Source organism: Centropristis striata, chromosome 17, assembly GCF_030273125.1.
Source record: "Centropristis striata isolate RG_2023a ecotype Rhode Island chromosome 17, C.striata_1.0, whole genome shotgun sequence".
NCBI lineage: Eukaryota > Metazoa > Chordata > Actinopteri > Perciformes > Serranidae > Centropristis > Centropristis striata.
This window is the reverse complement of record NC_081533.1, coordinates 1774216-1790823: the sequence shown is the minus strand read 5'-3', so window position 1 is coordinate 1790823 and position 16608 is coordinate 1774216. Positions and strand designations below refer to the sequence as shown.

The 16608-nt window shown below is 36.5% G+C and overlaps 1 protein-coding gene across 6 annotated transcripts in view; it reads right to left on the bottom strand.

The window, feature by feature from the left end:
* Nucleotides 1-16608, bottom strand: part of dysf (dysferlin, limb girdle muscular dystrophy 2B (autosomal recessive)) — a 199595-nt gene that overhangs the window by 35129 nt on the left and 147858 nt on the right. For all 6 annotated transcript variants that reach the window (XM_059354840.1, XM_059354835.1, XM_059354839.1 and 3 more), the window contains one exon: nucleotides 13413-13511. In XM_059354840.1, coding sequence (XP_059210823.1) covers nucleotides 13413-13511 — 99 coding nt within the window. The remainder of the gene's footprint in view (nucleotides 1-13412; nucleotides 13512-16608) is intronic.

Genomic DNA, 16608 nt, shown 5'->3' with positions numbered 1-16608 from the left:
AATAGAAATAATCATACTTCTATAACTTTGCATGTGTTTAATGAAAGGCAATATTTTCGGTCAATTTATGCTACAAAACCACTGACTTAGGTTAAGGGCAAAAAAAGTTTTGGTTAGACGTTATAAAAGACAGTTTAACCATCAAATAAATGTACGTAAATGCCAGAAGGGAAGTAGTTATGAGGGTCACATGATTACCGCAAGTTATGTAAAAAAAAAAGAAAGTTACGTTAAAAAACGTGACTCATGTAAATTACGTAAACAACCTCAGTAAAGAACGCAAGTTACGTAAAAAAAAGAAAGTAAGTTACGTTCAAAAACGTGATTCGTGTAAGTTACATAAACAACTTCAGTAAACTGCACAAGTTACGTAAAAAAAAAAGAAAGTAAGTTACGTTCAAAAACGTGATTCGTGTAAGTTACGTAAACAACCTCAGTAAACTACGCAAGTTACGTAAAAAAAAGAAAGTAAGTTACGTTCAAAAACGTGATTCGTGTAAGTTACGTCATCAACCTTAGTAAACTACGCAAGTTACGTAAAAAAAAAAGAAAGTAAGTTACGTTCAAAAACATGATTCGTGTAAGTTACGTAAACAACCTCAGTAAACTACGCAAGTTACGTAAAAAAAAGAAAGTAAGTTACGTTCAAAAACGTGATTCGTGTAAGTTACGTAAACAACCTTAGTAAACTACGCAAGTTACGTAAAAAAAAAAGAAAGTAAGTTACGTTCAAAAACGTGATTTGTGTAAGTTACGTAAACAACCTTAGTAAACTACGCAAGTTATGTAAAAAAAAATAAAGTAAGTTACGTTCAAAAACGTGATTCGTGTAAGTTACGTAAACAACCTCAGTAAACAACCTCAGTAAACAACACAAGTTACGTAATAAAAAAGAAAGTAAGTTACGTTCAAAAACGTGATTCGTGTAAGTTACGTAAACAACCTTAGTAAACTACGCAAGTTACGTAAAAAAAAAGAAAGTAAGTTACGTTCAAAAACGTGATTCGTGTAAGTTACGTAAACAACCTTAGTAAACTACGCAAGTTACGTAAAAAAAAAAAAAGTAAGTTACGTTCAAAAACGTGATTCGTGTAAGTTACGTAAACAACCTCAGTAAACAACACAAGTTACGTAATAAAAAAGAAAGTAAGTTACGTTCAAAAACGTGATTCGTGTAAGTTACATAAACAACCTCAGTAAACTACGCAAGTTACGTAAAAAAAAGAAAGTAAGTTACGTTCAAAAACGTGATTCGTGCAAGTTACGTAAACAACCTTAGTAAACTACGCAAGTTACATAAAAAAAAGAAAGTAAGTTATGTTCAAAAACGTGATTCGTTAAGTTACGTAAACAACCTTAGTAAACTACGCAAGTTACGTAAAAAAAAAAGAAAGTAAGTTACGTTCAAAAACGTGATTCGTGTAAGTTACGTAAACAACCTTAGTAAACTACGCAAGTTACGTAAAAAAAAATAAAGTAAGTTACGTTCAAAAACGTGATTCGTGTAAGTTACGTAAACAACCTCAGTAAACAACGTAAGTTACGTTCAAAAAACGGATTGTTTCTTGTTTCTTGTCTAATAGCTTCTGGAATATAAATAATAGTTCCTTATAGTTTCTTTAACTTACAGCTTTGTGGCCCACTTTAAACTGGACCCTTCTATTCATCCTGATGTATTTAAACTCTTTTTAACATTTCCATATCAGTGTTTCTAGATTGTTTTTAACAGTGTAAATAACTCGTCTTGACTGGCCCCTCAAGGGACGAATAAAGCATTTAGAATGTAATTGAATACATGTTGCAGTGCTGTTTGGAAGAAACAAACAAACATATAGAGCTGTCATCACGTCTATGATGGACAGTTTGTGGTTTGACTCTCCCATCCACTGTCACGTCTTTCTAATTAAACAAAGGCAACAAAGAGCTGAGTGAGGAAAGAGACGGGGGGAGATGGGTGGTGGATCTGGGTGGAGACGGGCTGAAAGAGCTGGAAAAGGAGGGTGAGGATGGAGGAGGAGGAGGAGGAGGAGGAGGAGGAGGAGGAGGAGGGGGGGGGGATGATGTAAAGGAGAGAGAGGTCTGGAAACAGACGCTAGCACCAAACCCAGTACCAGGGGAGAGGGGAGGGTTTACAGGACGCTCCAGGGACACAGAGCAATATATAAATATATCATATATACAGTATGTGATAAACAGAGATATATATGTTCCCGATAGAAAGATAGCAGCGTCTTTCTCTGAGTAGAAGTACATCTTTCCCATTGGTGGAGCCATTCTCAGTAGGGCTGCACCGATTGCAATTTTCTGGCCGATCACCGATTTTTAAAAAGCCTGACCTGCTGATTCCGTTTTTGGCCGATACCGATTTTTTTTATAACTTACAGCTGAACCTTCAATGTTTGAATCTTATTTTATTGAAAAACAATAACACAGCAGTATTTTTCTTTAACAACTAAAGGAAATCACGTCTGAGGTAGTTAATAAAATATTGAATTTAAAATAAATAGCAACAATTTACTAGCCTGGGTATACCCAGACTGCCTTGCGCGCTCGAATTTAATTTCGAACTGCGGCAGAGTCTGGAATCCAGGAAGGTTTCGTAGCCCTGTTTTAGGGATCCAATCACAGAGCGGGGAGGGACGGTGAGGCGATGACACGTACTACTCGGCACTTGGAAGCTTGTAGTTTTCCGGATCCAACATGGCTGCTGCAGACGCGAAACTCTCTTTAACTGTAGATGGTGTTTTAAATAGTTTAGAGCCAAAGTTGAAAGGTGAAAGGTCTCTCGGCGGCTCCGCTGAGATCACCGGCGTTATGGTAGCGGGGCTATTAGCGTCACTAGCGGCTATTAGCACCGTTAGCGGCTAATAGCTAATAGCCGCTAACGGCTAATAGCCCCGCTACCGCGGACAGCGGAGCCGCCGAGAGGCCCGCAGCAGCTTGTTTATTGCCCATAAAATCAGTGGATGTGTGTGGCAGAATGACATGAGGGGGAATAAAGCGTGAAAATAAATAATCTTGCAGAAAGCGAGAACTGGAGAAGCAAAGCAGCAAACAACACTCTCTCACAGACACACACACAACAAACATCCATCTCTGTTGCTCTACTACGTCATCTGGTATAACTGATCTGATTGGCTAAGAGCTACCTACAGACGCTTTGATAGACATTCTAAGCGTCCAATAAACGGCTACAACTAATTGTTGTAGGTGTGGCGCACAAGAAGCCTTTGTTTTCTGATGTTCAACATTTGGAGAAATTTGTATATCCTCGATTGATACAGATTTGCATGTAAAACTGTTGAAAGAACATCTGAAACTGCAAACAAGGACTTCTTTCACTCTTCTTCTTCTTTCCTAACCCAATGCAGAATCACTTAAAGCTGCATTCTTTCCAATGGCCAGCAGGGGGCGACTCTACTGGCTGCAACAGAAAGTCTGATTGTATAGAAGTCTGTGAGAAAGTTAACCTACTTTTCACTCGATTTATGACCTCAGTAAACATTCTCATAATGAGTTTATGGTCTCAATCTATAGTTTCAGGTCTTCTTATAAAGCATGATGTTCATTTAGTAAATGATGGTCCCATTTAGAGTAAAATAGACGATAAAGCAGGGTGTGATTTATATCTGAAACTGAACTAAAACTGACAGAAATAAAGAGTTTTTATTACCTCTTGAGCCTTCTGTTCTCAGTGCTTATTTCCCTTCCAGACCCAACTAAATGAACTGTAGATAATAGCTGGAAATGAGTGAAGTAGTGCTGAGTTTATAGAAGATTATTTAGAGTGGAGGTGAAGCGGAGGTTGAGGAGGTGAAGCGGAGGTTGAGGAGGTGAGAGGTGTGAAAGCCTGGAGGAAAGACGGGATGATGCAAATGAAAGACAAAGTCTGGAAACACCGGCTCACGGGGATACAACCAATCCCAAAGCTCCTGCACCAAACCCTGCACCAGGGGAGGAGGAGGGAGGAGGAGGAGGTGAAAGGAGGAGGCGAGAGGTGAAGCGAGTCAAAACAGGGATGGAAACAGAAGAAAAACAAACCAATTCTACTGTCAGGAAGAGAAAGAAGAAGAGAGGAGAGAGTGAAGGGTGAGGCGAGGACACTGAGGACAGAAGGAGATTGAAGGAGGCGCAGGATGAGAGGAGGTGAACTTCAGCAGTCCGGGGAAAGAAAACAGGAAGGAGGAAATTGTCTTCCAGGTGATGTGATGTTCCCTGTGGCAGCTCTGGGTCATGAACTCAGGAAACTCAGGAGCGTTCTGACTTGTTGATGGTATAAAAGGTGCTTTTAATCGACTTCATGTTTAGATCGTAGCAGTGGTTTGGTTTGGTTTGGTTTGGTTTGGTTTGGTTTAGTTTGGTTTGTTTGGTTTGGTTTGGTTTGGTTTGTGTGTTTGTCAGCACATTTACAGAAAAACTACCAGCCCGATTTTCATTTAACTTGGTGGAAGTGTGAAGCATTGGGCAAGAACAAACCATTTACATTTTGGAGCAGATCAGAATTAGGGGGTGGAAATAAAACCAATTTTTCTATTTTCTTCACGCCATGGCCGACCTTATCTGTTTTCAGTAGTAGAAACAGCTATCAATGTGTTGTTGAACTGCTGTGAGTAATAAAATACAACACATCTTCTTTGTAGCATCAATGGTGAAAGCTCAAAAACACACCGAAGTTGGAAGAACGACTTCCCAACTTGGGAGAAATGGGAACAATCCAAGAGCAGGGGAATGCATCACTTTCTGTTTTTATTCATCTTGTTGGGGGCCAATGGCCAAATGAGTCAACATAAGATTCTTTTGCACTTTGAGGGTGCAGAGTTTTAAAAAAATGTAATTTGGTTCAAAGGGGAAAGTGTTTTTTTTCTTCAGCCAAAAGACAAAGAAGAGTTACTTTATTATTTTAAGTGTTTAACATGCTTATTTCTAGACTTTGTGTCCTTTTTTTTGGCCATTTTGCACCTTTTTTGGGGCATTTTGTGTCCTTTTTGGTCATTTTGTGTCACTTATTTTAAGTGTTCAACATGCTTATTTCTAGATTTAATAATCTTAATTTAATAAATCTTGTCAAGGTAAATTATCTGTCCATGCAGCAAGATCATTTCCCTCAGATTTACTGTTTTTAGACTTTTTTTTTGCAGTGTACTTTTGACCAGAATAAACAATATAATGATGGAAATCTGCACATAATTTACATCTTCAGAAAGTTGATTTAGTGAAGTTTCTCCTTAACACATTAATCATTTGGAAATAAATCAACGTTATCCGACAGTTTTCTTCCAGTGAGATTGTTCCTGAAGACCTCATCGTGGTGACTTTTTCAAAGATCTCTCATTTACCTAACTGCTTGTGACACATTGAGCTGGTTTTTTTCTGGCGGACCTCCCTGATGGCGCCAGGCGAGAGCTGTGAGCTGATGATGCAACAGCAGAGCCGTGGCGGCGGTGGGAGGAGATGGAAACAGAAAGAGAAAGGTGACAGGAAACCACCACAGCTCTGGTTCATGAACTCAGCAAACACAGGAGCCTTCTGACTGGTTGATGGTCTAAAAGGTGCTTTTAATGGATTTCATGGTTAGATTGTTCTCTGAAAGCATCGAGAGCAGCAGCAGCTGGAACAGAAAGCCTTTTCTCAGACGGATAACTCAGACTAGGGCTGCACAATTAATAGAAAAAGACACAAATGACCAAAAAAGACACAAAATGACTGAAAAAACCCTCAATTGCTTTAAAAAAAAGACACAAAATTACTAAAAAAAGACACAAAATGACATAAAAGAACTAAGTTACTTGAAAAAGAACTAAGTTACTTAAAAAAGACACAAAATGACCAAAAAAAGACACAAAATGACTGAAAAAACACGAAATTACTTAAAAAAGACGCAAAATTACTAAAAAAAAGACACAAAATGACACAAAAAGACACAAAATTACTAAAAAAAGACACAAAATGAACATAAAAAAGACACAAAATTACTTAAAAAAATTGCACAAAATGACATAAAAGAACTAAATTACTTAAAAAAGACACAAAATGACCAAAAAAAGACACAAAATTACTAAAAAAAAAGACACAAAATGACACAAAAGAACTAAATTACTTGAAAAAAAAAATGACCAAAAAAGGACACAAAATTACTAAAAAAAGACACAAAATGACATAAAAGAACTAAATTACTTAAAAAAGACAAAAAATGACCAAAAAAAGACAAAATTACTAAAAAAAAGACACAAAATGACATAAAAGAACTAAATTACTTAAAAAAGACACAAAATGACCAAAAAAGACACAAAATGACATAAAAGAACTAAATTACTTTAAAAAGACAAAAAATGACCAAAAAAAGACACAAAATTACTAAAAAAAGACACAAAATGACATAAAAGAACTAAATTACTTAAAAAAGACACAAAATGACCAAAAAAAGACACAAAATTACTAAAAAAAGACACAAAATGACACAAAATAACTAAATTACTTAAAAAAAGACAAAAAATGACCAAAAAAAATACACAAAATTACTAATAAAAGTCACAAAATGACCAAAAAAAGATACAAAATGACTGAAAAAACAGTAGATTACTTAAAAAAGATACAAAATTAATTTAAAAAAAGACACAAAATGACATAAAAGAACTAAATTACTTAAAAAAAGATACAAAATGACCAAAAAAGACACAAAATTACTTAAAAAAAAGACACAAAATGACATAAAAGAACTAAATTACTAAAAAAAGATACAAAATGACTGAAAAAACAGTAAAGGCGACAGGAAAGAAGGCGACAGAGAGAGAGGTGAAGACGAAGAGTTTACGTCGGGTGGAAGAGAAGCTGGAAACTGTGTCTCAGCTGACAGAAGCAACCCGGAGGAGAAGAGAGGTGACAGGGAGGTAAAGGAGGCTGAAAGGTTGGAAACAGCGACTCATTTCCCTGCGACAGTAGCAGATCTGAGTAAAGAAAGGAGAGACTGGAGGAGAGGAGGAGGAGAGGAGGAGGGTAAATAAAAAGAAAGAACAGAGTAGAAGAAGAGAGGAAGAGGAGGGTGGAACCAGCAGCTCGTTGGTCATTTCATTCGTTTCCATCCAACAAGATGTCAAGTCAAGTTTTGAGAAAAGTTTTGAAAAGTCGCAAAAACTCCACGACCACTTGGATGGTTTCCATCAGCAGGGTGAAACCTTTAACAGGCTTCCTGAATAAAATAAAAACTAGAAAAATGGAAAAGAGCCTTTTAAGGGTCAACGACTGTTATTGTTCTCCGTTGTGCCGTTCAGTTTGAGCCGTAAAGACAAAAAAGAAATATTTTAACACGTTTTTAACCCTTTGATGTTGTCACCAATTTAAAACCTGACAAAGAAGACACAAATATTAACTATCCTAGTTTGTTAAATTGGTGTTTTTTCCAATGTAAATTATTATTTGGTGGCTCTAATGAGTCTCAAATGTTAAAATATGTGATTTTCTAATGTAACCTGGTGGTTCTAACAACTCTTTTAAAGTTAAACCTTCAAAATAAGACAAACATAGTTACACATATACTCACATTGTTAATTCAGTGAATCACTTTTTGTATCACTACTCTTCTAATGCTCAAGGTCATTTTAGACCCAAGTGTGTAAACTTGATGTAATAATACAAAAACTATTTTTCTTCATAAAGTATGAAAGGAAAAATGAATAAAATGATTTGTTGTAATAATAAAAAAAAGATATTCAAACACAAAGCCAGCATTAAATAACATGTGGGTCATATGTTGTGTATCAAAGGGTTAAAGTGCAGGTAAAGCTGTGAACACGCACCAAGATTTAGATTACTCCAACCAAGAAATATATTCTAAATACTTTAATACTTTGGATTCATTAAGGAATACTTCTAAACAAACTTGCTATCTAAGGAGGAATTGTATATTTCCGTTGCCAAAAACATAAAATCCTGTCAGATTTCTGGCTCTGCGTCTCCTCTGTAATTACCCAGGTTTTTTTTTTTTTTTTAAAGTAAATGAAGGCTTGTTTTCCATCCACTACTTTTATGCAAATCTAACTGTGGGCGTGTGTTTATGAGAAGCGTTTTACCGTTAGTGAGGAAGATTAAAGAGCACCAGTCGGACCGCAACTGGTGAAAAACCAGTTAGACGACTGAAGGGAAATTGAACATTTCTGTTTGTTTCTGGAAGCTGAAGTCCAACTCTGTTTACGTTTAAATAACATTTATGGAACTTTTTCCTACTTTGAGACTGAGGTCTGTGCACGAATAAATGAATATTTTATTTTGAAGGTATATTCAGATCATGAAAACTTTCCAGAGCACTTTAAGACTTATTTTAATTGTAATTCTCAGGTTCACTCTCATCCAACACGTCAATCTTTAGATCTTCATCCTCCAAGATTTCTGACATGCAGAGGTCAATTTATTGTTCAATTTAGGGACCAAATTATGGAATAAATATATTTTCTCATCTGGCAAAGAACTCCATCTCTTTAAAATGATTCAAAAGATGTCTAAAAGCTCATTTAACTGCTGTTTTAACATTCTAATTCACACACAAATACACTTTTATAACATGTTCATTTTTGTTTTTTACTGTTTTTGTTACTGTCATTATAACTTGTTGATGCTATATGACATGTTTTTTTTTATTATCAGTTTATTACTCTCTAATAACTATGACATTTTAGGTGGAGGCTTTAAATAAGCCTTTCCCTGAACTTTACATTATATGTTATCTTTGTCATTTTATGTAATTCTAACTGTGCAAATAAAAATAAACCTAAACCTTCCCCCTTTTTTCCTGTAAGTCGCTTTGCCTTAAAGTGTCTGCTAAATGATTAAATGTAAATGTAAAATGTACTGTAACATCACTCATTGGTTTGTTGATGACCATTTTAAAGCCACAAGTTTGTTTGTTTGTTTTTTTTTTTTTGGCTGTCACCATCTTGGTTTTTGGAGCCAGAAGTGACCACATTTGGACGAGATGTTAGCGCTTAGCATTTATCCAGTGTAAGCCAGCTAGTTCGCTCAATAATGTGCAAATGTTAGAATGTTTGAGTACAAACAAACACTGAACAAGACATTTAAGGCGACCAAAACATTATAATTAACCCCGCCATAAAGCATAGCCTGCTTTATGGTCAGTTTGACTCTAAATGGGACCATCATTTACAAAATGATCATCATGTTTTATTAACCCATTTAAGGCGGGAAAGCATTTCCTCATTTCTACCATTAAAACCGGGGGCGCTGTTGCGTTATTCTACCATTAAAGCCGGGAAAGAGGATACGTCATTTTGTAGTATTTGTAGTTTTTTCCACCTATTTTCGGTCTCTTGGCCAATGAAATGCATCAGAATACATGTGGGAGTGTCGCAATGCATCATGGGACTTGACTGGCTCCCATATTAAAAACGCAGGAAGATTTCTGAAAAAGGGAGATGTAACAGTTTTTCTAGATCGCTCTAACAAAGCTATTTTTTCATTTTTCTTTAAAAAAAAACATATGTAGACGTTCAGGAAGAACTCAGGACGCTCAAAGTGAAGTCGGATCAATGATAGGTATTATGGTTTTGCCAAAAATGCCAGAAATTCCAGTCTGTCCACCTCTGGCTGCTGTCATTGTTACGGAACATTCTACAGCTGCAGTTAATTCTGTTGATTGCTCTGCTCTGATTGCCTTTGATCTTTGCTCTGATTACAGTTACACACACACACACACGCACACACACACACACACACACACACACATTTTGAGGTTAAAGGTCATAGGTTGCTGTATAAATAAATACTTGTAAAGGAATGCTTGTTGTAGGTGTGCTCCTTGTATATATATAGTATTATAACATTACTAGTATTAATTGTTATAAATCTCTGAAGAATCTCATCATAGTGTACACACACCGGCAGTAGTGGCCCTTTCACTATTTCCCCAGAGGACATTTTCTAGTTCCTACCTGCTACAGAGGCTGAAAAATCTATTATTTAGTAGGAAGAGTTGACACTTCTGTTGAATTTACAGAAAAACTTCAGGTTTTAGGGGCTTATTTTAAAATCGCCAACCAGAGGTTTTACAGGCGTTTTTTCCAGCCGTTTCAGGCCTCAATGGGTTAATGGAGGAGCTTTTTTCCACACCAATTAAGTCATCAAATAAAACATGTAAGCTCTTTCTGCAGAAACCTACTATGAAGGAGGAGAAAGGGCATGAAAAAGAAAAGAGAAAGGACAGAGTGAAAGCTGCTGCTTTCACTGATGTGAAATGGCTTTCCAGGGAGGTTAGAGGTCTCATTTAAAAGCAATAAAAAAAGGCCAAATTCTGACGTGATGAGTCATTTGTTTGGGCATCAGACGAGAAGACTGACGTGAGCTTTGAGTCCCGGTGGAAGGAAAGGTCGCCGTCCGGGCCGAGAGAACGGGGATAAGGGTTGAGCAGAGCGTGGGCGCCGGCGGACGGGCTCCGGGGACGCCGCCGCCGGCTGAACCGTGGCCGACTCCGAAACACTAAAAACTAGAGACTAGAGACAGACGGCGGCTGACGTGATCCCTCGTTTCGCCGCTCGCCAACATCGGAGAGAGCGGCCTTTTCCCCCACTGACTGCGGCGTTCCCGATAGAGAATTCAGCACGGGTGAGTCATCGGAGTCACTCGGAAAATGGTCGGAATGTCACGGCGCCCGGGCATGAGAAGAGAGGAGGAGGAGGAGGAGGAAGGAGGACGGGACGGCAGCTGGCAGACGGCAAAAATGTGATTTAAATGGTGAAGTTTGGAGCGTTTCAGAAAGTGGAACAAAGGGCTGCTCTGTCTCCGTCTACAGCATGTTTTCCTCCCTCGTTCTCCGTCTTCTCCTTCATGTTTTCTTTATCTTTACCGTCCTTATCGTCTCTCAAAGTTCCTCTCATATTTTAACACACACTCAACGAACTGGACTTACACAGACATAAGGATACACCAAGGAATGAAGGAACCAAATAAAGAAAGCTAGAATTGAAAAAACATTTTCGTTAACTGGAATAAAAAATAAAAACGAGGTTTTTTTTAAAAACGATAACCAACTGAAACTGTATTTTGTGGTTACAAAACTAACTAAAACTCACTGAAATTATAGTGAAAATGTACTAAACTAAAACTAATAAAAACTAAACTAAAACAAATAAAAAACATTTCAAATTTACGAGGAAAAAAGTGACAAATTTGCAAGAAAAAAGTGACAAATTTACAAGAAAAAAGTGACAAATTTACGAGAAGAAATTGACAAATTTAAAAAAAAAAAGTCAAATTTACGAGAAAAAAAGTGACAAATTTACGAGAAAAAAGTCACAATCTTTTTTTTTTTATTTACAAACATTTATTGTGACTTTTTTGAATCTGGCACCCAACAATTACCCCAATACAAAAAAACTAAAACTAATAAAAACTAAAATTTCCAAAAATAAAAACTAATTAAAACTAGCAAACTCACTCTAAAAACTAATTTAAACGAACTGAATTTGAAAACAAAAAAATCACAATGAAATTATAACTAAAACTAATGACAAATCTAAAACTATTATAACCTTGGGATACACCAAAACGTATTGTAGCAACTAGAATATTCCTGTTGTTGTCTCCCATTATTCTTTCCTCAGAGAATTAAAAATCGAATGATAAATGTTCAAAATAATGACGAAGTGTTTCAAATAAAGAGTTGTAGGAGCAGTTATTACATAACATGATGGACTGGTTTCACACCAGTGGGAGGAGTAGAAACCAGATCAATGTGAATTAAAATAATAAAGAAATACATCAAAAGAATAAACAGAACAAATGTGAAGCAGAATGACTCAACAGGAGGAGCTGTTTCTGTCCCGTGAAACGACACAAATCATAAATAATGAGCGGTGAATGATAAATATCCAGAGAGGGAAACCTCCCTGTTACATCAGAGAGAAGATAGAAATGTGTGTTTTCATGACCGAGAGGCTCGTTGGCTGACAATCAGAGTTTGAGACACACACACAGGCCATATGACACTACCTGCAGTCATGTTGCATATAGTAAAATGCTAGAAAAATCTATAAAAATAGCTCTAAAAATGTATCTAACGACTTAATTATAAATATGAAACCTGTTACTATTACCAGTAGTTGGTGTTTTGTCTGATAAATGACTAAAAAGGCAGATTACTTAAATACTTTTTGATTCACTTAGTCGTGTAAATGTTGAAAAATGCAAATTCTGTCATAAGATATATAAATAGAAACTATTTCACAGTTTTGCCTTCTGTTCTGTCCCTTTTCCATATCTTGACGGCCGTTTCATCTTGCAAGATTTATCAAAACATAATTTGTCTGTCACTTGACGTGACCTGACCTCTGTGACAGCGATCTGACCGTCTAAAGGGGGGCAAGGCAATGATCTGTGACACCGATCTGACCGTCTAAAGGAGGGCAAGGCAATGACCTGTGACACCGATCTGACCGTCTAAAGGGGGGCAAGGCAATGATCTGTGACAGCGATCTGACCGTCTAAAGGGGGGCAAGGCAATGACCACACGTCACATTCCTCAGCACCACAAGTGACAAAATGTCATTGTTTATCTGTTAATTTATTTGTCGTGATGGCGACAATGGGCATCGAAAATTATTGTTGTTTTGTTTTTTTTCTCCCTCGAGGGTAACTGGCGGCGCCCCTCCAGCAGATGGAGCTCTAGGCGACCGCCACCTAGAGCCGGCCCTGGTCCCAGTCTAGTCTCACACTGAGATTTTAGACAGACTGTCAATCTAGCAGGGAAACTATTTACAAGACTACAACTAGATTATTTTAGCAGTTTTTTCCATCTTGCTCTTAGTAAAAACTGACTAAATGGAGGAGAAGCAGCTTTTGGCTCCAGCTGCTCTAGTGTGTGACTCAGTGGTTTGTGTTGAAAACAACAACAACAACAACAACAACAACAACAACAACAACAAAAAGAGGAGAAGACGCCACAAAATGCCCCTCACAAAGCTGGAAAAGGGTTTCTGTTTTTATCACATGAAAATGTGACTATTTTACAGTAAAAAAAGATATAAGGAAGAATTGAGAAGAGCAGATTACTTCCTTAAACTGAACGATGGAGATGATCCAGTAAAACTCCTAGATTTACTAAAGACTTTCAGCTTCTAGTCTGGGACTGGAGATATCAGCCCAGAATTACCCAGAAAACATCCAGTTTTCCCCCAAAAAACAGCAGCGGCCATTGTTTTACAGCAAGGAGATGGATGACGTACACGGTTAAAGTGATGATTAGAAAGATAAGAACTTTAGTTTTACACCACTTCACTACCTGGAATCATATCACCATTTATTCTAGTAGTTAATGTGAAAATGTTGATAGAATGTGAGCCGACTGGTGATTCAGTGACTTTATACTGATTTATTTTAACTCTATATTATTATTATTCTGACTCTCTTACCTGCAGCGTGTCGAAGCCTCTCTCCAGGTACGTCCCGTACTTGTTCTTCTCTCCCGTTGAAGCGTAGAATTTACTCCACCAGTCCATGAACTCCTCCTCCTGTTGGTCACAGGTTAAAAAAGGGTTCAAAGATTGAGATTAAAACGACAAATGTGATTTTTTTATAAGACATTCCAAGGTTCAGCTTCAGTTTGGTGTTTTTCTCAAACATCAAAGGACCTAAACTTTGTGTTTTTCTGTTTCTACACGTGTTTTCATTGGTTTAAACTCTTAATTTTGATCCAATAATTGAGGAAAAACATGTTTAATGGTCCTGATTGTTAAATTACACTGATTTTGATGTAAAAATACAATACATCATATAGATGAATGTAAAAATAAGGCAGCTTTTCTTTTTATTTACAGTGAAACAAAAAAAGTTAAATAACTCGCGGCAACACATTTATCATCAAAAATGTATTAATTTATATTTTAAAAAACTTAAACTATTCTACATATATATTTTTAATATGTTTAATTTCTGTTGATTATCCATATGAGTGTTTTTCTCACATTAAAGGACCTAAACTTTGTGTTTTTCTGTTTCTACAAGTGTTTTCATTGGTTTAAACTCTATATTTTGATCAAATAATAGAGAAAAAACACGTCAAAGTTCATTTCCTCTCCCACTAAAACCCTCGCGGCTCTTTAAATGAAGCCAACATCTCTGATTGTTCAACATGTGAACTCCTGTTGTGACCTTTGACCTCCCAGACTCATATATATATATATATATATATATATATATATATATATATAAAGTCTGCAGTGAGAGCAGCACTTTGTCTTTCTCAGAGCTCCACAGGAGGAAAAAAGCAGCTTTTCATGATTTTTCCAATGATGGCATGTCAGCGAGGAGCCGGCCAAGTCACGTCAACACCAGGAGAACGTTCCTCCGGTTCCTCTGGTTCCTCCGGTGGCTCCCAGGTCAGAGTGGACGGCTCTAAAGGCTCTAAAGGCTCTGAGGCAATGGAAACGGGCAACTCCACCACGGGAGCAACAAGAGCAACACGTGGACAAAACCAACACGACACCAGCACGACAACTAAATGTTTATGTAGGAATCATAGTTATTTTGTGTCTTTTTGTGTTTTTGGGGGGCATTTTCTGTCATTTGTGACATTTTTTAGTCATTTTGTGTGTTTTTATTTGTAATTTTGTGTCTGTTTTTAGTCATTTTGTGCGTCTATTTTAGTTATTTTGTGTCATTTTTGGTCATTTTGTAATCTTGTGATTGTGTGTGATCCTGTCATCCAACTCTGTTTTTCATTCTAGTGGGACTGCATTTTATTTGTGTCTTGTATGTTTAGCATAATGAATGTGGTCATTTTGTGTCTTTTTTGGTCATTTTGTGTCTTTTTTCGTGTCTTTTTTTGGTCATTTTGTGTCTTTTTTAGTCCTTTAGTCCAACATAAAATGTGATTTTAATCTTTTTTTTTAACTTTCAAAACACTATCAAGCTCAATAAAGAATTGTAAATGTGTCAAATGTGACCAAAGGTGTCAAATCTACCATATAAGAGGGTTCCATCCAGTTCTATCATTTGATACTAAATCTATTTGAGCTTGTCTCCAGTTTTACTTGGTATATCATCATCAAACTGAAACTGGTCTCATGGAGTTTACAGCCAGAACTTTAGAGGTAAATGTACAGTAGGGCTCCACGCTGCTTTGTTTTCTAGTCTGATGGAGGCAACAAGTCTGGATTATTTGGAGCTGCCGGACACTACACAGGGTTAAACTAGTAACTGTGTTTAAATGAGGACACGTCTCTGTGATGTGACTTCATCTGGTCTGGGGACCAGGACTTTGATCTTCATCCTCCTCAGGATTCAGGATTTAAGTCACAATAAGTCTCTCAAGTCTTTGGTGCAAAGTCCAAAGTCAAGACCAACAGGTCCAGAGTGTGATGAGTCACTGGAGTAAATATATTCATTAAGCTTTCTAAATGTCAGAAGTTATTCCTGTTGGTGGTTTTGATGCTGTGAAGCTCCGAGAGTCCACACCTTTAACCACACCGAGTCATTTACTGGATGATTTTACATGTTTTTTTCTTTTCTTTTCACATTAAGTGCCATAAAAAATAAGGTAAATTACTTCATTACAAATATTATATATATATATATATATATATATATATATATATGAGCACTTTTCTAATGTTGGAGTTCGTTAAAGTCCAGTCAGTCTCAAACAGACGCTTGCTTTTTTTTTGTCATTTTGCGTCTTTTTTGTCTTATTGTGTATTTTTTGGTAATTTTGTATCTTTTTTGTCATTTAGCATTTTTTTTGTCATTTTGCATCTTTTTTTGTTATTTTATGTCTTTTTTTTCGTCATTTTGCGTCTCTTCTGCCATTTTGCATCTTTTCTGGTCATTTTATGTCTTTTTTTTGTCATTTTGTGTCTTTTTTTGGTCATTTTGCGTCTTTTTTGTCATTTTGTGTCTTTTTTTGTCATTTTGTGTCTTTTTTTGGTCATTTTGCGTCTTTTTTCAGTCATTTTGTGTCTTTTTTTGGTCATTTTGCGTCTTTTTTGTCATTTTGTGTCTTTTTTTGGTCATTTTGCATCTTTTTTGATCATTTTGTGTTTTTTTAATCTTGGTAAGAACCAAATAATCATCAGGTCACTCTGCTCATCACTGCTGGCAGCTTTCATTCATCTTGTTTTAAGAGTTAATTTCTTATTTTAAGTGTTCAACATGTTTATTTCTAGATTTAATAATCTTAATGTAATAAATCTTGTCAAGGTAAATTATCTCTCCATGCAGCAAGATCATTTCCCTCAGATTTACTGTCTTTTTTACAGCGAGCTGACAACTCTCATCATGCAACACAATGTTTGATAACTTATTCAGAACTTTTGCAAAAGGAAAAAAAACGTTCTCCACAGACTTACCCAGAGTAAGAGCTGGAGTCAGCGTTAACACAGAGACACACAAGTTAACTTTCATCACACTGAACACTCAATCAGAGCAGAGGCAAAAAAAAAATGCTGACAAAGTGCAACCACACACTAAAATAACAGGATTAAACACATTTTAAGGAGCTTTTCAACACGTTTCATAATACTTATTCTCATTACACAAGAAGAGGTTTCACTCCAGAATGAAACATACACCATTAGAAATAAAGAGAGAGAAAAGAAATAAATCCCTGTA